This window comes from Hyperolius riggenbachi, chromosome 2, assembly GCF_040937935.1.
Source record: "Hyperolius riggenbachi isolate aHypRig1 chromosome 2, aHypRig1.pri, whole genome shotgun sequence".
NCBI classification, from domain to species: Eukaryota; Metazoa; Chordata; class Amphibia; order Anura; family Hyperoliidae; genus Hyperolius; species Hyperolius riggenbachi.
In genome coordinates, this window is record NC_090647.1 from 571,405,336 (window position 1) to 571,428,922 (window position 23,587).

The following is a 23,587-nucleotide window of genomic DNA, read 5'->3' on the forward strand; positions in this document are numbered from 1 at the left end:
CAGCGCTAAGGGCTGGATCAGAGGCGGCTGACGTCAGGACGTCGGCTGACGCCCATGACGTCACTCCGCTCGTCGCCATGGCGACGAGGTAAGCGAAACAAGGAAGGCCGCTCATTGCGGCCTTCCTTGTTACTTTTGATCGCCGGAGGCGATCGAAAGTGCGCATCCGGAGCGCCCTCTAGTGGGCTTTCATGCAGCCAACTTTCAGTTGGCTGCATGAAATAGTTTTTTTTTTATTAAAAAAAAAACCCTCCCGCAGCCTCCCTGGCGATCTTAATAGAACGCCAGGGTGGTTAATTGACTATAACGGAAGGCAAATGGAAGAAAGACGTGATACAGACGGCGTTGTTTTATTATTATGATTTTATTGACAAAGTGCAAGTCCAGGCTGCATAAAATGAACATCTCTTGCCCCCACCAGCAGATGGCAGCAGCCCAGCACCAGCTGTCATTACATGGAGAACCAGAAAGCGGTTCAGATTGTGTGGGTGATGACCTCACAGAGGTCACATGATCCAGCGGCGGCCAGTACACCTGCAGGAGAAAGGGATAGTAACTACAGAGCATAACTTAGAGCACGGTGTGCTGTCGGTAATGTACAGCCCAGCCAGAACCACCCTGTAACCTGTAATCCAAAACATCTGCACAGGGTTCCTGTTTCATATATTGGTTTAACATTTTGAAGATGAACTGTAACTAAGGCTTGAACTTCCTCCCAATCAGTAGCTGATACTCCCTTTCCCTGGAGAAAGCTTTACCTTCTCTCTGACGGATCAGCAGGGGGCTCTGTGTGCAGTCCTTGCCTTTTTCATGATTGCTAACTCAGTAAAGGACCGGCCCTTAAAGCGTTGCTATCCTATAAATCCGGCATAGTGGGGTCTGAACCCTCTATAACAGTAATTATAGATTGACGGTATACCTTGAAATGAATCAGAGCACTCAGTATATGATTTTATATAAAAATAATGTATTTGCTTATCATACAGCATATATACAAAATATGAACAGTTCCAAGTAGTGTTTCCTTCTAACAGTATTCCATCTCATCAAGGCTTTATAGCCAAGCAATCATCCTTCTTCTAAGTACATTCAAAAAAGTAATATAACAGTTGTGTAATGTAGAATGGGATCAAAAGTAGTCTCTGTATTAACCACTTGAGGACCGCGGTGTTAAACCCCCCTAGTGACCAGGCCATTTTTTACTAATTGGGGCACTGCACCTTTAAGGCCAAGCTGCAGGGCCGCACAATTTAGAACACAAGTGATTCCCTTCCTCCTTTTCTCCCCACCAGCAGAGCCCTCTGTTAGTGGGGTCTGATCGCTCCCCAGTTTTGTTTTGTTTTTATAAATATTTATTTTGTTAATTTTTTAAAGGGACTCCGAGCTCATCTAAAAAATAAAAGTTGTACTCACCCGGAGCTTTTTCCAGCCCAGTGCTGGTCGGGAGGTCCCACGACGGCGTCCTGGCTCCTCTCCTACTCCCCGTTCCGGAATGGCTGACCGGGCGACACTCGGCCGAGTGTCAGGCTGTTCCTTCCGCGTATGACGCGGCTGACGTCACGCCGGCCGGCGTGGCAGTACCGCGCATGCGTGATTAAAGCGTGCAAGCGCGGTACTGCCGCGCCGGCCGCCGTGATGACGCGAGGCGGCCGGCGTGTGACGTCAGCCGCGTCATACGCGGAAGGAACAGCCCGACACTCGGCCCGAGTGTCGCCCGGGCTGCGGCCGGTCAGCCATTCCGGAGCGGGGAGTAGGAGAGGAGCCAGGACGCCGTCGTGGGACCTCCCGACCGGCACTGGGCTGGAAAAAGCCCCGGGTGAGTACAACTTTTATTTTTTAGATGAGCTCGGAGTACCTTTAAATAAATTACACCTTTTTAAATTTATTTTATATCCCTCCCCCCGCCAGCCATTCAGCGTGATCGGCTGTCATAGGCTGCTGCAGAACGCTCCGCTGGGAGACTGAAGCGGAGATGCGGGTGCATCGATGATCTCCTCCAAGCCCCATAAGAAGCCGTTGGCGCGGTCCTTGGGCTGCCGCCAATTGGCGTGGAGCAGTCGGCAAGAAGTTAATAGCTGTGTATCTAGTAGCTGTGTAAAACTTGTAGTAATCTTCTTAAAGAAATAGCATAATTTCCACCGGCAGATGTCACTATTTAATCATTTTTAAATAACTGGGAAAACCCCTTACATTTGTTTTATATTGTTGAGGCCTGTTCCCATAACATAGCATGTGTTATCAGCTATCAGTGTTTAGCTAGCTGCAATGACCTTCAAGCAAAAAGAACATATAAACAATCTTCTAGTTTTAAAATGAAAACAATCTTATGAAAGTTTTACTGTCTTAACTATCACTGGCAGAAACACGCATTTAAAATGTAATTTAAAGTAATAAATTCTATTATATGTAATTATAGGGGTTAACAATAATTGTCTTTCTTTAGAAGGACTGTATTGATTAATATTTATATGTAATAACTGAGTAAATATAGAAGTATTATTGCTGCAGTAATGTGACTTTTAAACTTGTTTCCAGTCTTCACACACAACGCTTATGTATGACTTTGACATTTGAAAGATGCTTGTAATATAAACAAAAATGTTTTAGCTTCTGTTACTAAAATAATCTTATGAGTTTCACTGCCTGGAATATGCTGAGATGTCCCAGAGCAATATTTTAAAGAAGTACTCTAACTTTACAGTTTACAATGAAATTTTGCATGGAAAATTAAAGCTTAAAACATACACATATGACAGCTTTTCCTGCATAAATAAACCGCTAGAATTCTGACATCTGTATGGCTAACATTCTGGTGAAACCCCTCCCACAGTGTGATGCCAGCGCCTAGGTATGGACATCAAGCTGCAGGAGCCTTGTTGCATTGTGGGAAATAACAGCTGTTTCCAACTGCCAAAAAAGCAAGCAGCATCTCCTTCCAGGGACATCACCTGCCAGCAGTAAAGATGTCACCATGTGATAAATGTCAGAATGTAAATCAGGGAGAGGAAAGATTTTACAATGGGCAAACACTGACTAAATCATTTATACATAATTATTGTAAAAATGAAGCACTTCTTTTTTCATTACGTTATTTTCACTGGAGTTCCTTTTTAAAGGGGTACTGTAACCCAAAAAATAGTTTAACTGACCTGGGCTTGTACCGGCCCCCCGCAGACGTCCTGTGCCCGCGCCAGGGCAAATTGATCCTCCACTCCCCTGCCGCGGCTCGCTTTCGGTATTTGTGGCATTAATGTCACAAGCCACTGTGCCTGTGCTGCACTGGCCGCGCGTATCCTCGCTCCCGCTGACATCACCGGGAGCGTACTACGCATGTGCAGGGAGCGCCCTGCGGCGTCAGTGGGAGCAAGGACGCGCATGACTAAGGCTGCGCAGAAGCAGTGGCTTGTGCCATTAAAGAGAATCTGTATTGAAGAAATGTTATATAAATAGACATAGCCCGTTCAGGGACATCTCCTAGCCCCCTCTGTGACATTTTCGCCGCTCTCCGCCCCAATATTGGCGATAAAATAACATTTTTATAAACTGTTTTGTAAACAATAAAAATGGTCGCTGAAACAGGAAGTATACTGCCTTATGTTTGCATGACAAGTAGTTTATTATTACACAGTGAAAGCAGCCATCAGATGTTATGTGCAAGTTTAGAAAAAGTTGCCTCTGCGGCTCTGTGCCACTGAAGCATGACAAGAATCCTCAGACTCCTTTATAAACACAGCTGTTTCTTCTGAGCCAGGAGTCTGCACACTGCACTTGTGTCTGGGTAACAAATTGTCAGCATGTGACAGGCAGCTCCCTCCTCCCACAGCCTCACAGACACAGCTGAGACTGAGAGCAGGGACCTGTCTGTGAGTGAGAAACACACAGGAGTGAGCCAGGAGGGGGCGTGCATAATTTGTCCCTCTCACAGCAGAGGCAGCTCCTCCCTCTCTGAGTTGACAAAGAAAAGAAGATTAGATATATTACAGAGACTGCAACTAGAAAAGGCTGCAGTAATCCAGACCACATTAGAACAGATATAGGAACTTGTAGGATAGGAGAAATAAGGCATTTTGTTAGTCTCTTTAAAAGTCACAAACGAAAGTGAGCTGCGGCGGGGGAGCGGAGGATCGTTTTGTCCCGGCGCAGGCACAGGACTTCTGCAAGGGGTGCGGTAGAAGCTCCAGGTCAGTTTATTTTTTGGGTTACAGTACTCCTTTAAGTTGAATTACTGAAATATATGGACTTTTGCACAATATTTTACTTTTTCTGGTTTTACCTGTATGTGATGCCGATTATGCCCTCATCATCTGCCGCCTGGACTACTGCAACACCCTCCTGTCAGGCCTCCCTCTAATCCCGGGCACTGTCAAAATCCTTGTCCATGCCCTCATTAACACCTCCCCCCCCCCCCGTCCCGACTGCCCCACCACCCCTACAATCCAATGCGGCAGCCAGACTAATCTGCTCCTCAAATCGTTCTGTGTCCACGAATCCCCTGTGCAATTTCCTTCACAGGCTTGCAATCCGCTTTAGGATCAGCTTCAAGATCGTATTTCTGGTCCCACAAATCTTTACAGCAGTCCTGCCTGACCTACATCTCTGACCTCGTCAGCAGATACACACCTGGCCGCCCATTTCACTCCTCCAACGACCTCCTCCTAACCACCCCACGTATCTCGCACTCCCATGCGTGACTACAGGACTTCACTAGAGCTGCCCCCATCATGTGGAACTCTCTCCCACTGCCTATTAGGCTTGTCCCCTCCTTCAACACCTTCAAGCACTCAAAACTCATCTTGCTGCTACCCTAACTAACTGTCGAGAACCTCTTGATGCAGCCCCTCTCCTATTGTTTTCTTGGAATGCACTGTTCTTCTTCCACCAAAAGTACTTTTTGTTATGACTTAATAATTCAATTTTGGGTTCATCCGTCTAAAGCACTTTGTTCCAAAATGAATCTGACTTGTCTAAATGAACTTTTGCATACAAGTGATTCTGCCATACAGATATTTACACAGTTATTTAGGTTGAAAAAAGACATCTGTCTATCGAGTTCAACCAGAAAATTGCACAACAATAGCTGATCCAGAGGAAGGCCAATATCTGTTCAAGGCCTGGGCCAATTAGCCCTCAAGGAGAGAAATTCCTTCCAGTCTCCAGGTGGCAGTCAGATAAATCCCTGCATCAACTCCGGAAATTACCTAGTAATTATAGCCGGGAATGCCCCTCACTGCAAGAGGAGTCAAAAAGAAGCACAATTGCAACTGGCCACCTTACACCTACCTATTCCATGACTGGACACACCTGTCTATGAAGTTCAAGGCTTAATGAGCCAATCCAAATAAATTTGGTGGGGCAATTAATCAGTATTAAGCAGTTATATGCGTCCCAATCGACAATATTACAAGGTGTGACAGTTGTCATATATTTCGTATCCTAGCTCATACACAATCTCACAACGATGTCCCAACCTAGCAAAGGGTTAAACTTTTCCATTACACCGTTAATTAGCTTTTAGCAGCTTGGTCCCAAGCTGAGCTGAGTGCAATTAACATCTGTTTACCGAAGCCATCCATCTTGGACTAGCCTGACACAAACTCATAAAACAGACTCTTGCCAGCCTGACAGTCTCCAAACCTCACACCTTAAAACTTTCTCCAGAAGCTTCAAAGAGATCCTTATCTATGTTCCTCACACAGCTGTTCTGCTGGTATATACAAAACAATCCACAAGGGGCTTGATTTACAAAACGGTGCTAACTAGCACTGGCCCTTGAAATGTGAGATCTGATTGAGAAAACCGGTGCTAACCTACTTAGCACCCTGGTTAGCACGCCTAAAGACTTTAGACGTGCTAAGTAGGTTAGCACCGCTTAGTAAATCAAGCCTATGGGGTTTTAAAGGAACAGCATCAGTCTTTAATTTTTCATAAATATTGTATCATTTGATTGCAGTCTCATACATAGGATATCCAATCCCAAAACCAACAATTGCCTGACACGTTTCACGGCCAAAGGCCGCTTCCTCAGAGACAAACAAATGCGGTCAGTCAAAATTGGCCGCTGGTTGTTCTGCTGGTATGCCAGTCAAACTCAGAGAAACCTAAAATTCATATTTCATGCATTTCTAGCTGCTGGAATATAAAAAAACGGAACCATTGTTTATAGACCTTATTCAAGCGGTATAAAACCTTGACATAATATTCAATAAAAACATGTTTTCCTACTTTTTATATGCCATACGGTCATCATATTTGCTTTTGTGCATAAGTATTATTCATGTAGAAATTACAAGTTCCCAAAGTACAGTTTTTTCTCTGAGAGCTGACTTTGCATTTTATTCATAACTGATTTATTCATCTTGAATTTTGAGAAGAAATGCTTTCTGATTGTCTGTCTGTGTTCAGGAGAGTCTGCACAGTCAGAGAATGTGTCATTCCTCACTTGATACAATTAAGTAAACATAACATTATCTCCAGTTCGGATACGTCCAGCTTTCTCTGCAGGGAGCTTGTAAGTACTGTGTTTAACTAATTGAATGCTGTTCTAGTAAAAAAAAAAATGGTGGTAGTATATACTGTAATATGCTGTAAATAATCTTTTAGAGCAAAGAATAAATGCTGGGTTTCATTTTGCTTTAAGGCCAATCTGACATACCTTCTGGGAAATCTCAGGCTGATCGGACACCCAGACAATCCATTTCCTGATATGACTTATTGGCATTGAGTGATCAGCGTAGCAGATATTCTGCACGATCTCTCTCCTTGGATGGGGGACTGCCCTCAGCTCCAATCGCAGCAGGGCTGGACCCTCCCCTCCCAGCTGCAGAGTGACGGGACTGCCCCCAGCTCCAATCGCCGCAGGGCTGGACCCTCCCCTCCCAGCTGCAGAGTGACGGGACTGCCCCCAGCTCCAATCACAGCAGGGCTGGACTCTCCCCTCCCAGCTGCAGAGTGACGGGACGGCCGTCACTCTACAGCTCCAATCGCAGCAGGGCTGGACCCTCCCCTCCCAGCTGCAGAGTGACGGGACTGCCCCCAGCTCCAATCGCAGCAGGGCTGGACCCTCCCCTCCCAGCTGCAGAGTGACGGGACTGCCCCCAGCTCCAATCACAGCAGGGCTGGACTCTCCCCTCCCAGCTGCAGAGTGACGGGACGGCTCCCAGCTCCAATCACAGCAGGGCTGGACTCTCCCCTCCCAGCTGCAGAGTGAAGGGACGGCCCCCAGCTCCAATCACAGCAGGGCTGGACTCTCCCCTCCCAGCTGCAGAGTGACGGAACTGCCCCCAGCTCCAATCACAGCAGGGCTGGACTCTCCCCTCCCAGCTGCAGAGTGACGGGACTGCCCCCAGCTCCAATCGCAGCAGGGCTGGACTCTCCCCTCCCAGCTGCAGAGTGATGGGACGGCCCCCAGCTCCAATCGCAGCAGGGCTGGACTCTCCCCTCCCAGCTGCAGAGTGACGGGACGGCCCCCAGCTCCAATCGCAGCAGGGCTGGACTCTCCCCTCCCAGCTGCAGAGTGGGTAAAACTCAGTGACATACTCAGATCTGTGTCCTTTATTCACCATTTGTTGTATTCCCTCTATCGACAGGCTAGCTGAACACTGGCCAAAATCGCAATACTTGGGATCATTCAGCACAAAGACTTAACCGTTGAGAAATGTACGGCTGTCTCATTGTATAAAAGTGTAGGGGTCGACTTCTACATGGGTCAGTCCTAAACTTTTCAACTTCTAGCCTGTGTGGGGTGTGGGCTGGGTGTAGTTGCCTCTCTCTTGTCCCCCGCAGCACCAGTTACTTTGTTGAGTGCTGAAGAAGATAGAGGCTGTGGAGATCCTGGAAGGAGAGTTGTTACTGCGCTATGCCCGCTCTTCCCCACCACTATGCCTGGCTACCTACACTGGGGGCACCTGCTTGGCAAACCTATACTGGGGGCAACTATACTGGCTACTTATACTGGAGGCACCTGCCTGGCTAACCTGTACTGGGGCAACCTACCTGACTACCTATACCGGAGGAACCTACCTAGCTAACCTATACTGGGGGCAACTATACTGGCTTCCTATACTTAGAGATGGCTCTGATGAGGAGAACTCCTGGAGAAGCATGTGATCAGTTTGGTCAGCTGATAGATTTGTAATGTCCTGATTTGCTGTGAGGACTTCCTGGTTTATCACATGATCAGGACCAGCAAATCAGGGGCTTACAAATCTATCAGCTGATCAAACTGATCACATGCTTCTCCATGAGTTCTCCTAGGCAGCGCCATCCCTACCTATACTCGAGGCACCTACCTACCTAACCTATACTGGTGGCAATTATACTGGAGGCACCTGCTTGGCTAACCTATACTGGGGGAAGCTATACTGGCTACCTATACTGGAGTCACCTGCTTGCCTAACCTATATGGGGTGCAACTATACTGGCTACCTATACTGGAGGCACCTGCCTGGCTAACCTGTACTGGGGCAACTTACCTGGCTACCTATACTGGAGGGACCTACCTGGCTAACCTGTACTGGGGCAACCTACCCGGCTACCTATATTGGAGAAACCTACCTGGCTAGCCTATACTGGGGAACCTACCTGGCTAGCCTATACTGGGGGAACCTACCTGGCTAGCCTATACTGGGGGAACCTACCTGGCTAGCCTATACTGGGGGAAACTATACTCACTACCTATACTGGAGGCACCTGCCTGGCTAACCTGTACTGGGGCAACCTACCCGGCTACCTATACTGGAGGAACCTACCTGGCTAACCTATATGGGGTGAAACTATACTGGCTACCTATACTGGAGGCACTGGCTAACCTGTACTGGGACAACCTACCTGACTACCTATACTGGAGTAACCTGCTTGGCTAACCTATATAGGGGCAACTATACTGGCTAAACATACTGGAAGCACCTACCAGGCTAACCTGTACTGGGGCAACCTACCTGGCTACCTATATTGGAGGAAACTACCTGGCTAACCTATACTGGGGGAAATTATACTCCCTACCTATACTGGAGGCACCAACCTATCTAACCTATAGTGGAGGCACCTACTTGGCTAACCTAAACTGGGGGCAACTTTACTGGCTACCTGTACTGAATAAACAGTACAGCCAGCCACACTGCCTGGTGAGGAGCCCATCCCTGTCACCTCTCTCTATACTTACAGCCAATCTATGTCATCCTCACTGCAAGGGTCAGCAACTGAATAATGCAGACTAGCATCATCTCTCCTCCCCTTCCTCTGGTTCCAGACCGCCCCCGAGGAGTCAAAGCTGGAAAGAGACAGAGATATTACAATCACTCTACCCAACAGAGCCAAATCCCGTTGTACTCCCACCCTACATATCCATATCTATTTCCCCTCCCCTATAATACATGCCCCTCCCCACCCTAAAGAACTACCTCCCCTCAGATACTTGCCCCTCCCCACCCTAAAGAACTACCTCCCCTCAGATACCTGCCCCTCCCCATCCTACAAAACTACCTCCCCTCTTATACCTGCCCCTCCCCATCCTACAGAGCTACCTCCCCTCTTATACCTGCTCCTCCCCATCCTAAAGAACTACCTGCCCAAACCCACACTACAGAACTACCTTCTTCCTGTACACTCCAGTTGCCTCTGCCATACAAAGCACCTCCCCTTTTACAGCTTCTCTGCCCTCGCCCTACAATCAATTCAAGGTCGGTCGGCACACCAATTCAAGTCCCCAAGCATATTTATTGAATGCACAGCATGACAATTGTTTCGGGGCCACGGAGGGTCCCCTTCATCAGATAAGTGCAGACATAGGCCCTCGCCCTACAGAGACACAATCCTACCCCCTTCAGCCTTCAGGACCGCCTCCCCCGCGGACTTACACATCTGGTCACTGCAGACCTCACTCTTCGGGGTGGTCACACAGCAGGAAATGGCACCCCCTAATTCTGAGGTATTTAGCCACCCTGATATGTTGTACAGCAATGTCTGGGGGTCCTGTTCAGTGTGGATTTCACCAATACGGCTGATGTCTGGACCAGCAAGCGGAAACTTCCATTTAATGTGCCCTGAGGGGTACCCGGCCCCCGCGGAACAACTGGCGAAACTGGAGAGGCTGATCTGCGGCGGTTCATAGGCGGCTGGAAAGACAGAGAGAGTCTCATCACAATGACCATAATCTGAGCTGCTCAATGCTTCATGAGGTTCCATGTAAATCCGAGCTCCTCCTGGAAAGAGGCCACCAGCCAAATCTGAGCTCCTCCTGGAAGGAGGCCACCAGTCAAATCCAAGCTCCTCCTGGAAGGAGGCCACCAGTCAAATCCAAGCTCCTCCTGGAAGGAGGCCACCAGTCAAATCCAAGCTCCTCCTGGAAGGAGGCCACCAGTGCAGGTCAAGCATTCAGCAAAGAGTACTGAGCTAAGTACTGATATCTGAGTTACTCCTGAGCTAGACAAAGAGGCAGAGGTTTGGCCCTGGAACTGTAGGGTTTACAGATATTGGGCTCCTCAGTAAACTGTGGATTGGCCCTGAAACTGTAGGGATTACAGATATTGGGCTCCTCAGTAAGCCAGGGTTTGGCCCTGGAACTGTAGGGTTTACAGATATTGGGCTCCTCAGTAAACTGGGGATTGGCCCTGGAACTGTAGGGATTACAGATCTTGGGCTCCTCAGTAAGATGGGGATTGGCCCTGGAACTGTAGGGATTATAGATATTGGGCTCCTCAGTAAACTGGGGATTGGCCTTGAAACTGTAGGGATTAAAGCTATTGGGCTCCTCAGAAAGCTGGGGATTGGCCCTGGAACTGTAGGGTTACAGATATTGGGCTCCTCAGTAAACTGGGGATTGGCCCTGGAACTGTAGGGATTACAGATCTTGGGCTCCTCAGTAAGATAGGGATTGGCCCTGGAACTGTAGGGATTACAGATATTGGGCTCCTCAGTAAACTGGGGATTGGCCTTGAAACTGTAGGGTTACAGATATTGGGCTCCTCAGTAAGCTGGGGATTGGCCCTGGAACTGTAGGGTTACAGATATTGGGCTCCTCAGTAAGCTGGGGATTGGCCCTGGAACTGTAGGGTTTACATATATTGGGCCCCTCAGTAAGCTGGGGATTGGCCCTGGAACTGTAGGGTTACAGATATTGGGTTCCTCAGTATGCCGGGGATTGGCCCTGGAACTGTAGGGTTTACAGATATTGGGCCCCTCAGTAAGCTGGGGATTGGCCCTGGAACTGTAGGGTTACAGATATTGGGTTCCTCAGTATGCCGGGGATTGGCCCTGGAACTATAGGGATTACAGATAGTGGGCTCCTCAATAAGCCGGGGATTGGCCCTGGAACTGTAGGGTTTACAGATATCAGGCTCCTCAGTAAGATGGGGATTGGCCCTGGAACTGTAGGGTTACAGATATTGGGTTCCTCAGTAAGCCGGGGCTTGGCCGTGGAACTGTAGGGTGTAAAGATATTGGGCTCCTCAGTAAGCCGGGGATTGGCCCTGGAACTGTAGGGTATACAGATATTGGGCTCCTCAGTAAACTGGGGATTGGCCCTGGAACTGTAGGGATTACAGATATTGGGCTCCTCAGTAAGCCGGGGATTGGCCCTGGAACTGTAGGGTTTACAGATATTGGGCTCCTCAGTAAGCCAGGGATTGACCCTGGAACTGTAGGGTGTACAGATATTGGGCTCCTCAGTAAACTGGGGATTGGCCCTGGAACTGTAGGGATTACAGATATTGGGTTCCTCAGTAATCCGGGGATTGGCCCTGGAACTGTAGGGTGTAAAGATATTGGGCTCCTCAGTAAGCCGGGGATTGGCCCTGGAACTGTAGGGTATACAGATATTGGGCTCCTCAGTAAGATGGGGATTGGCCCTGGAACTGTAGGGATTACAGATATTGGGCTCCTCAGTAAGCCGGGGATTGGCCCTGGAACTGTAGGGTATACAGATATTGGGCTCCTCAGTAAGCTGGGGATTGACCCTGGAACTGTAGGGTTTACATATATTGGGCCCCTCAGTAAGCTGGGGATTGGCCCTGGAACTGTAGGGTTTACATATATTGGGCCCCTCAGTAAGCTGGGGATTGGCCCTGGAACTGTAGGGTTACAGATATTGGGTTCCTCAGTATGCCGGGGATTGGCCCTGGAACTGTAGGGTTTACAGATATTGGGCCCCTCAGTAAGCTGGGGATTGGCCCTGGAACTGTAGGGTTACAGATATTGGGCTCCTCAGTAAGCTGGGGATTGGCCCTGGAACTGTAGGGTTTACATATATTGGGCCCCTCAGTAAGCTGGGGATTGGCCCTGGAACTGTAGGGTTACAGATATTGGGTTCCTCAGTATGCCGGGGATTGGCCCTGGAACTGTAGGGTTTACAGATATTGGGCCCCTCAGTAAGCTGGGGATTGGCCCTGGAACTGTAGGGTTACAGATATTGGGTTCCTCAGTATGCCGGGGATTGGCCCTGGAACTATAGGGATTACAGATAGTGGGCTCCTCAATAAGCCGGGGATTGGCCCTGGAACTGTAGGGTTACAGATATTAGGCTCCTCAGTAAGATGGGGATTGGCCCTGGAACTGTAGGGTTACAGATATTGGGCTCCTCAGTAAGATGGGGTTTGGCCCTGGAACTGTAGGGTTACAGATAGTGGGCTCCTCAGTAAGCCGGGGATTGGCCCTGGAACTTTAGGGTTACAGATATTGGGCTCCTCAGGAAGCTGCGGTTTGGCCCTGGAACTGTAGGGTTTACAGATATTGGGCTCTTCAGTAAGCCGGGGTTTGGCCCTGGAACTGTAGGGTTACAGATATTGGGTTCCTCAGTATGCCGGGGATTGGCCCTGGAACTGTAGGGTTTACAGATATTGGGCCCCTCAGTAAGATGGGGATTGGCCCTGGAACTGTAGGGTTACAGATATTGGGTTCCTCAGTATGCCGGGGATTGGCCCTGGAACTATAGGGATTACAGATAGTGGGCTCCTCAATAAGCCGGGGATTGGCCCTGGAACTGTAGGGTTTACAGATATCAGGCTCCTCAGTAAGATGGGGATTGGCCCTGGAACTGTAGGGTTACAGATATTGGGTTCCTCAGTAAGCCGGGGCTTGGCCGTGGAACTGTAGGGTGTAAAGATATTGGGCTCCTCAGTAAGCCGGGGATTGGCCCTGGAACTGTAGGGTATACAGATATTGGGCTCCTCAGTAAACTGGGGATTGGCCCTGGAACTGTAGGGATTACAGATATTGGGCTCCTCAGTAAGCCGGGGATTGGCCCTGGAACTGTAGGGTTTACAGATATTGGGCTCCTCAGTAAGCCAGGGATTGACCCTGGAACTGTAGGGTGTACAGATATTGGGCTCCTCAGTAAACTGGGGATTGGCCCTGGAACTGTAGGGATTACAGATATTGGGTTCCTCAGTAATCCGGGGATTGGCCCTGGAACTGTAGGGTGTAAAGATATTGGGCTCCTCAGTAAGCCGGGGATTGGCCCTGGAACTGTAGGGTATACAGATATTGGGCTCCTCAGTAAGCTGGGGATTGGCCCTGGAACTGTAGGGATTACAGATATTGGGCTCCTCAGTAAGCCGGGGATTGGCCCTGGAACTGTAGGGTTTACAGATATTGGGCTCCTCAGTAAGCTGGGGATTGACCCTGGAACTGTAGGGTTTACATATATTGGGCCCCTCAGTAAGCTGGGGATTGGCCCTGGAACTGTTGGGTTTACATATATTGGGCCCCTCAGTAAGCTGGGGATTGGCCCTGGAACTGTAGGGTTACAGATATTGGGTTCCTCGGTATGCCGGGGATTGGCCCTGGAACTGTAGGGTTTACAGATATTGGGCCCCTCAGTAAGCTGGGGATTGGCCCTGGAACTGTAGGGTTACAGATATTGGGTTCCTCAGTATGCCGGGGATTGGCCCTGGAACTGTAGGGTTTACAGATATTGGGCCCCTCAGTAAGCTGGGGATTGGCCCTGGAACTGTAGGGTTACAGATAATGGGTTCCTCAGTATGCCGGGGATTGGCCCTGGAACTATAGGGATTACAGATAGTGGGCTCCTCAATAAGCCGGGGATTGGCCCTGGAACTGTAGGGTTACAGATATTAGGCTCCTCAGTAAGATGGGGATTGGCCCTGGAACTGTAGGGTTACAGATATTGGGCTCCTCAGTAAGATGGGGTTTGGCCCTGGAACTGTAGGGTTACAGATAGTGGGCTCCTCAGTAAACTGGGGATTGGCCCTGGAACTGTAGGGATTACAGATATTGGGTTCCTCAGTAATCCGGGGATTGGCCCTGGAACTGTAGGGTGTAAAGATATTGGGCTCCTCAGTAAGCCGGGGATTGGCCCTGGAACTGTAGGGTATACAGATATTGGGCTCCTCAGTAAGCTGGGGATTGGCCCTGGAACTGTAGGGATTACAGATATTGGGCTCCTCAGTAAGCCGGGGATTGGCCCTGGAACTGTAGGGTTTACAGATATTGGGCTCCTCAGTAAGCTGGGGATTGACCCTGGAACTGTAGGGTTTACATATATTGGGCCCCTCAGTAAGCTGGGGATTGGCCCTGGAACTGTAGGGTTTACATATATTGGGCCCCTCAGTAAGCTGGGGATTGGCCCTGGAACTGTAGGGTTACAGATATTGGGTTCCTCAGTATGCCGGGGATTGGCCCTGGAACTGTAGGGTTTACAGATATTGGGCCCCTCAGTAAGCTGGGGATTGGCCCTGGAACTGTAGGGTTACAGATATTGGGCTCCTCAGTAAGATGGGGATCGGCCCTGGAACTGTAGGGTTTACATATATTGGGCCCCTCAGTAAGCTGGGGATTGGCCCTGGAACTGTAGGGTTACAGATATTGGGTTCCTCAGTATGCCGGGGATTGGCCCTGGAACTGTAGGGTTTACAGATATTGGGCCCCTCAGTAAGCTGGGGATTGGCCCTGGAACTGTAGGGTTACAGATATTGGGTTCCTCAGTATGCCGGGGATTGGCCCTGGAACTATAGGGATTACAGATAGTGGGCTCCTCAATAAGCCGGGGATTGGCCCTGGAACTGTAGGGTTACAGATATTAGGCTCCTCAGTAAGATGGGGATTGGCCCTGGAACTGTAGGGTTACAGATATTGGGCTCCTCAGTAAGATGGGGTTTGGCCCTAGAACTGTAGGGTTACAGATAGTGGGCTCCTCAGTAAGCCGGGGATTGGCCCTGGAACTTTAGGGTTACAGATATTGGGCTCCTCAGGAAGCTGCGGTTTGGCCCTGGAACTGTAGAGTTTACAGATATTGGGCTCTTCAGTAAGCCGGGGTTTGGCCCTGGAACTGTAGGGATTACAGATCTCTGGCTCCTCAGTATGCCGGGGATTGGCCCTGGAACTGTAGGGTGTACAGATATTGGGCTCCTCAGTAAGCTGGGGATTGGCCCTGGAACTGTAGGGTGTACAGATATTGGGCTCCTCAGCAAGCCGGGGTTTTGCCCTGGAACTGTAGGGTTACAGATAGTGGGCTCCTCAGTAAGCTGAGGATTGGCCCTGGAACTGTAGGGTTTACAGATATTGGGCTCCTCAGTAAGCTGGGGATTGGCCCTGGAACTGTAGGGTTTACAGATATTGGGCTCCTCAGTAAGCCGGGGATTGGCCCTGGAACTGTAGGGATTACAGATATTGGGCTCCTCAGTAAGCCGGGGTTTGGCCCTAAAACTGTAGGGTTTACAGATAATGGGCTCCTCAGTAAGCCAGGGATTGGCCCTATAACTCTAGGGTTTACAGATATTGGGCTCCTCAGTAAGCTGAGGATTGGTCCTGAAACTGTAGGGATTACAGATATTGGGCTCCTCAGTACAATGGGGGTTTGTCCTGGAACTGTAGGGTTTACAGATAGTGGGCTCCTCAGTAAGCCGGGGATTGGCCCTGGAACTGTAGGTTTACAGATCTCAGGCTCCTCAGGGTTTGGCCCTGGATTTGTAGGGTTTACAGATCTCAGGCTCCTCAGGGTTTTGTCCTGGAACTGTACGGTTTACAGATCTCGGGCTCCTCAGGGTTTGGCCCTGGAACTGTAGGGTTTAGAGATACTGGGCTCCTCAGGGTTTTGCCCTGGAACTTTAGGGTTTACAGATCTCAGGCTCCTCAGGGTTTGGTCCTGGAACTGTAGGGTTTACAGATACAGGGCTCCTCAGGGTTTGGCCCTGGAACTGTAGGGTTTAGAGATACTGGGATCCTCAGGATTTTGCCCTGGAACTGTAGGGTTTACAGATCTCAGGCTCCTCAGGGTTTGGTCCTGGAACTGTACGGTTTATAGATCTCTGGCTCCTCAGGGTTTGGTCCTGGAACTGTAGGGTTTACAGAAACAGGGCTCCTCAGGGTTTGGCCCTTGAACTGTAGGGTTTACAGATCTCAGGCTCCTCAGGCTTTGGCCCTGGAACTGTATGTTTTATAGATCTCGGGTTCCTCAGGGTTTGGCCCAGGATTTGTAGGGTTTAGAGATACTGGGCTTCTCAGGGTTTGGCCCTGGAACTGTAGGGATTACAGATCTCAGGCTCCTCAGGGTTTGGTCCTGGAACTGCAGGGTTTACAGATCTCAGGCTCCTCAGGGTTTGGCCCTGGAACTGTAGGGTTTACAGATCTCAGGCTCTTCAGGGTTTGGCCCCGGAACTGTAGGGTTTACAGATCTCAGGCTCCTCGTGGTTTGGTCCTGGAACTGTAGGGTTTACAGATACAGGGCTCCTCAGGGTTTGGCCCTGGAACTGGTCTTACCCCAGACAGACAGTAGCTGTTGGCCCTGGTGTGTCAGCTCATATCCGCTCCTCATTAGGGTGAAGATCCTACAGTCGTACCGTCCCTCGTCCTGGGGACTGACCTGCATCAGTGTCAGGGTCAGGTTGTCCCGGGTGAGCCGCGTGCGGTTCTGGAATCTGCCGGCCTGGTGTTCCGGCTCCTCTCGGCCATTAGAGAAGGAAAAAACGACCTGAGGGAGTGCTCCAGGGAGGGGCTTCTGCACAAAGAGCCGCAGCGTCTGCCAATCAGTGATGATGGGAGGAGGAGTCACACACTGCAGGTGTGTCTTGTGTCCCACCTGAGCCCAGACTGCCTGCTCCTGGGCACCACCTGCTGGAAGAAGAAGACATGTGACTGTCCATTTATGGTAACACAGGCAGGCCCTCCTTTCTAGCTGCACATCTCTTATCCCACCCATCTGATTGAAAACAATAGATGTGTCCTGCATGCAGTCTCTTATGAAGCCACACATTTCTTTTGGCCCAGCAGAGTTTCTTCCTGATTCTTCTGGAGTTTCGTATCATCCCATTTTATACTGACAGAGAGGAAGAATAAACAGGTCTCATTTTTCTTTTTCTGAGGGACCTTTTCTGAGGATATTGGCGTGGGTTTTTTTTAAAGGACATACGAGGTGAAAATAAACTAATGAAATAAACAATTGTATCTATTTTCCTTCTCCTAAAAATGACTTTTTTTTTAGATATCCCATAGTTTTATTTTATATTTAAAACTAGTTTTTAAGTCTTTACTGTTTCATTGTCTCTGCTCAATGACACCTTCACTAAAATATGCTAGAGCTAAAATCTGTGTATTATTGGCCCTTTTTATTTCTTTCCTGCTCTCAGAAGCCATTTACTGACAGGAAAGTGTTTTATGGCTGTAATTACTTATCAGTGAGGGCTATGCCATAGTCTGACCCAGTCCGACCCGGTCCCGATCCAGACAGAAACTGTCACTTGCATACCTGATGTTTAAAGGTAGCCATACACTGGTCTATTCGCCATCAGATTCGACCAACAGATAGACTCCTCTCTGATCGAATCTGTATGGCTGCCTTTACTGCAAACAGATTGTTAATCGATTTCAGCCTGAAACCGATTCAACATCTGCTGAGCTGCCGCTGTCACCTGTCCACCCCCCCCCTCCTCCCCCGCATACATTACCTGAAGCCTGGTCCCGGGCATCTTCTCCGCATCACCTCCCGGCTGGCATCTTCTCTGCATCACCTTCCGCATCACACATCCGGCATCCGCGTATAACTTTCTGTCACTCCAGTGACAGCGGAAGTACAAATAGAGCGCCCTCTATTTGTACTTCCGCTGTCACTGCAGCGACACAGGAAGTTATACACGGGTGCCGGAAGCCGGGAGGTGATGCGGAGAAGATGCAAGGACCAGGCTTCAGGTAATGTATACCTGCGTCGATCGTACGCCGCTAGCGATGCGCTCCCTACCAGCGGGCGATCGACGGTAATTTCCCGCACGGAGCGATCGACGGGATCGATCTATTTCGGGACGAAATGGATTGAAATTTAGCGTTTAGCGTGAACGATGTGACAGCAGATTCGATCGGCGGGTAATCGGCTTAGTGTATGGCCAGCTTAACTCTTTCAGGCAGAGAAAGAAAAAAAGGAACACAGCCTAGATATTTGTGTGTTATGCCAGGCATGCTCGATGCCGGCGCCTCCCCGCTCGTTCGTGCGGATCGATCCCCGCGGGCGGCGGCTAATCAGCCACTCGTTTCTTCTATTGTTCTCCCCGCCGGTATCGAGCGCAGTATCGATCCGGCGGGGTATCGGACATGTTGGATATTAGTAATCGAGCCATCAGCCGTGTATGCCCAGCATTAGGCACTGTACATACCCATGTCTATCTCATCACGTCACATGTCACCTCGGATGTCCTTTATAGGTACAGGTAAGTATTTCTGGTTAATACTTAATATTAAGAATATTAAAGGACTTTCTTCCGTTGTTGTATTTTTATTTCATTTAACCCTTTGTGGAAATTTCTCCTGGGGGGGCATCTGGGGGTCCCCTTCCTAAAGAGGACTCCCAGATGCCACCATGACCCCCCCCCCCCCCCCGGGGTGTCATCAGCCCCCACCTCCCCTTGGGGCACCGGAGGTGGGGAAGAGCCCTTGTGCTTGTCTTAGCCACGACTGTCCACAAACCAACTGCAGAGAGCTGCTGTTTTTCACCTGTTGAGTTGATTAAAACAGCTGTTCCCAATTAATCAGGGTAATTGGGATGCTTTAGAACAGCTTGGACTATTTGGAATGGCATAGAACTTTGGATTTTCACACAGACTGTGACAGTTTGTGAAGGGTATGAAGAATTTTGGACCGGAAACTTTTTGCTTAAATGAAAATAAGAGGTGAGAATTTTTTTTCCCACAATAATGCCTCTTGTACATCGTCTCATTATCTTTTGGGAGACACCTATGCCATTTCCCCTCAAAAAATTACTTCCTGGTTGAATAAAAGTAACTTTAAAGGGAAGATTCAGGGAGTGGGTAAAAAAAATAAAAATCCATATCCACTTACCTGGGGCTTCCTCCAGCCCGTGGCAGGCAGCAGGTGACCTCGCCACCGCTCTGGAGGCTCCCGGTCATCTCCGGTGGCTGACCCGACCTGGCCAGGCCCAGCTGTCAGGTCGGGCTCTTCTGCTCCTCACGGGGGCGCGCTGACGTCATCGGATGTCCTCCGGGCTGAGTAGTTCTGCGCCTGCACAGTACAGCCCAGAGGACGTCCGATGACGTCAGCACGCCCGCGTGGAACGCAGAAGAGCCCGACCTGGCAGCCGGCCTGGCCAGGTCGGGTCGGTCACCGGAGACCACCAGGAGCCTGCGGAGCAGCGGCGAGGGCACCTCCTGCCTGCCACTAGCTGGAGGAAGCCCCAGGTAAGTGGATATGGATTTTTATTTTTTTATCCACTCCCTGAACCTTCCCTTTAAGTCAAAATTTGCCAGGGGTATGAATAATTATGGGCAGCACTGTATGTAAATTTACACCACCATTAGGTTTGCTACATTATCATTTAAGTGGCCATATGGTGTAATGGTTAAGGGCTCTGCCTCTGACACAGGAGACCAGGGTTTGAATCTCGGCTCTGCCTGTTCAGTAAGCCAGCACTTATTCAGTAGGAGACCTTGGGCAAATCTCCCAAAAACTGCTACTGCCTATAGAGCACCCCCTAGTGGCTGCAGCTCTGGCCTAACACTGCTACTGCCTATAGAGCGCCCCCTAGTGGCTGCAGCACTGGCCTAACACTGCTACTGCCTATAGAGCGCCCCCTAGTAGCTGCAGCTCTGGCCTAACACTGCTACTGCCTATAGAGCGCCCCCTAGTGGCTGCAGCTCTGGCCTAACACTGCTACTGCCTATAGAGCGCCCCCTAGTGGCTGCAGCTCTGGCCTAACACTGCTACTGCCTATAGAGCGCCCCCTAGTAGCTGCAGCTCTGGCCTAACACTGCTACTGCCTATAGAGCGCCCCCTAGTGGCTGCAGCTCTGGCCTAACACTGCTACTGCCTATAGAGCCCCCCCTAGTGGCTGCAGCTCTGGCCTTACACTGCTACTGCCTATAGAGCGTGCCCTAGTGGCTGCTGCTCTGGAGCTTTGAGTCCGCCAGGAGAAAAGCGCGATATAAATGTTATTTGTCTTGTCAAATATATACTTTTCTCCTATGAAATTTTAAAATAGATTTTCTCAAAAACTATAGGGTCTTTTTTTTAAAAAAAAATTATCCTCTTCTACCCACTGTCCCCCTCCACACTCCCTGAAAATCTGGTGCTTCTAGCATGCAAGGGGGCTTTGCTATTAACCCCTAAAGTTTTCGAACACCCCTACATACTATTCGCTAGCAGAACAGTTAGGCCCATCTCTACATGCCGCCCCTGTAATCTCTGCGCCTGATGCAAGTGTTTCACCTTGCTTCATGAGAGAAACGGCTGTGGCTATGTAGTGCAACAAGTCTTAGTGATCTCTGTACAGCACCAAATCTCACTGATCTTTGAATAGAGCAATAAATCTCAATGATCTCTGTATAGTGCAACATACAGTGGCTTGTGAAAGTATTCAGCCCCCTTGAAGTTTTCCACATTTTGTCACATTACTGCCACAAACATGAATCAATTTTATTGGAATTCCCCGTGAAAGACCAATACAAAGCGGTGTACATGTGAGTAGTGGAACGAAAATCATACATGATTCCAAACATTTTTTACAAATCAATAACTGCAAAGTGGGGTGTGCTTAATTTTTCAGCCCCCTTTGGTTTGAGTGCAGTCAGTTGCCTATAGACATTGCCTGATGAGTGCTAATGACTAAATAGAGTGCACCTGTGTGTAATCTAATGTCAGTACAAATACAGCTGCTCTGTGAGGGCCTCAGAGGTTGTCTAAGAGAATATTGGGAGCAACAACACCGTGAAGTCCAAAGAACACACTAGACAGGTCAAGGATCAAGTTATTGAGAAATTTAAAGCAGGCTTATGTCACGGAACAGCCGTGAGAAACGAGAACGCAATCGCAGTCGGTTTATTGCAACGATTGCCAGTGACGTGCTATATCTAGATTGGTTGTGTAGGCGCATCTGCAGTCAATCTGGGCTAGCAGCACTTAGATGCAGGATGTCTTTTGATGTGTTAATTAGCTTGGGCCAGGCCTGTATCCTGGAGAATGTTTATCTTTCCTTACCTCTCTAGTCACCAGATGGAGACTCTATTCAGAGAAGGCTTCCCTCCCAGCAGGGGCTACTCAAAACCTACATTCACCCCAGACTTCATGGCACCGATGAACGGCAGATCTGAAAGCATGGGTGGTATGATTTCCTGTCGGTATACAAAAACCGTATATCGCACAGCTATGAAATTCATATAGTCTTATTCGGTAAAATCTGGCCAACATGCTGATTCATCACGATAGCCCGTCCGGTTATTACGGTATGAATCTTCTCAGGAACCTGACCCGCTGCCCTAGCCATGTCTGATGTCATATTAATCTGTATTTTCCAACAAGTATGAATCTGTTATCCCCCTAAATATGACTTGTATCGTTTAAAATTTAAGTTTAAACCTAAAATCTCTCAGAGGGAATGAACTGTCATTGGTTGATAATTCAGAGGGGGCCGGCATTGCCACACCCCCAAACCAGCTTCATCAAAAGTATCTGCAAAGGGCCCTTCCCTCAGTCCTCCACATTCCATCTGTATGAGAACAGTCTGCTGCCAGCCAGAGGACACATGGTTGGCGGCCATCTTGCTGAACTTTGCATTTTGCTCTGAAACAAAGAACTTTGCGGAACTTGAAACCATTTTGCTTGGACTTTATGATTCTTCCCACAAAAGGACATCGTTCCATGAAACTAAGTATTTTTCCTCCCTTTCTTTTATTTTTCATACTGGCTATTAATGTTTCAATAATTGTTGATTTTAATAATTGTCTGTATATATGAATTATTTATATTGCCCGTGAATAAAGACTTTATCAAAGTCATTCACTGTTCTGCTACCCTGCTTCTCAGCCGCACAAACTGAACCAGACTTCTGAAGAGACGCTACTGTTGTTACTAGCCAGACAGAATAGAGTGTGTTTAACCGGTTTTATTTGCAGGACTAGTCAGTCAGTCGGGTCCACTGGCCCATACCAGTGGTGGTGGCAGTTATACCCTGAGATAGTGTGTAAATTGTAATTACCGTACCTCACAGGCTCCCTTCTGGTCGGGCTGCTGCCCAAATTTCAGTTGGTTTCTGTGCAAAGATCACGCCCACAGTTTGCATGGTCTGTGTGCTGAAACCAGTTGGAAGGCAATTTGCGGTCTGACCACTAGGGCTCCTGTGACAGCTTAGGCTACAAAAAGATTTCCAAAGCCTTGAACATCCCACGGAGCACTGTTCAAGCGATCATTCAGAAATGGAAGGAGTATGGCACAACTGTACACCTACCAAGACAAGGCCGTCCACCTAAACTCACAGGCCGAACAAGGAGAGCGCTAATCAGAAATGCAGTCAAGAGGCCCATGGTGACTCTGGACGAGCTGCAGAGATCTACAGCTCAGGTGGGGGAATCTGTCCATAGGACAACTATTAGTCATGCACTGTACAAAGTTGGCTCTTATGGAAGAGTGGCAAGAAGAAAGGCATTGTTAATAGAAAAGCATAAGAAGTCCCGTTTGCAGTTTGCCACAAGCCATGTGGGGGACACAGCAACCATGTGGAAGAAGGTGCTCTGGTCAGATGAGACCAAAATGGAACTTTTTGGCCAAAATGCAAAACACTATGGCTATCATTCATAAAGCGTTCCCGCATGCGGAAATGCTAAAAACAGCCGACTTTACCGAACACTGAGCAAAATGTGTATTCATAAAGGCTGTTTCCGCATGCGAAGCTGACTTTCCTGAGCAAAGCGATAAATTACCACCTTGTGCGGTGATTCTATGCGGAAATGTAACAAAATGTCAATTCATAAAAATTAGCGCAGGCGGTATGCGGACGGGGATTACCGCTCCCCTGGATGTAGCGCTAAGCGTGCGGAATACAGTGCAGTGAATGGGACAGACCTCCCAAGCAGCAGCAGAGAGAACACCGCATGGAGGTACTCGGCCAGCTTCTCCTGTTTCCGCAAGCTCACCGCCAGCCTACAGCGGGATATCACTGCACTCCTATCGCAACTAGAAACATTTTTATGAATGACCACCCAGAAGGCTGAAATACCGACATCGGTATTTTCACGCACGGATTTTTGTTACCGACAACACTTTTATGAATGATAGCCTATGGGCTTGATTCACAAAGCGGTGCTAACTGTTTAGCAAGGGTGGGCTAAACAGTTAGCAGGTGAAGTGCCGTTCGCGGACTGTT

The 23,587-nt window shown here is 49.0% G+C and overlaps 1 protein-coding gene across 1 annotated transcript in view; it reads right to left on the reverse strand.

Annotated features, from left to right (window-relative positions):
- Positions 1-351: 351 nt before the first annotated feature.
- CD80 (CD80 molecule) overlaps positions 352-23,587 on the reverse strand; it is an 83,647-nt gene continuing 60,411 nt past the window's right edge. The window contains exons 2-5 of the mRNA XM_068266434.1: positions 16,711-17,061; positions 9,855-10,112; positions 9,161-9,268; positions 352-534 (exon numbers count right to left, since the gene is read on the reverse strand). Of these exons, the coding sequence (XP_068122535.1) occupies positions 9,168-9,268; positions 9,855-10,112; positions 16,711-17,061 (710 nt within the window). The 3' untranslated portion in view covers positions 352-534; positions 9,161-9,167. The remainder of the gene's footprint in view (positions 535-9,160; positions 9,269-9,854; positions 10,113-16,710; positions 17,062-23,587) is intronic.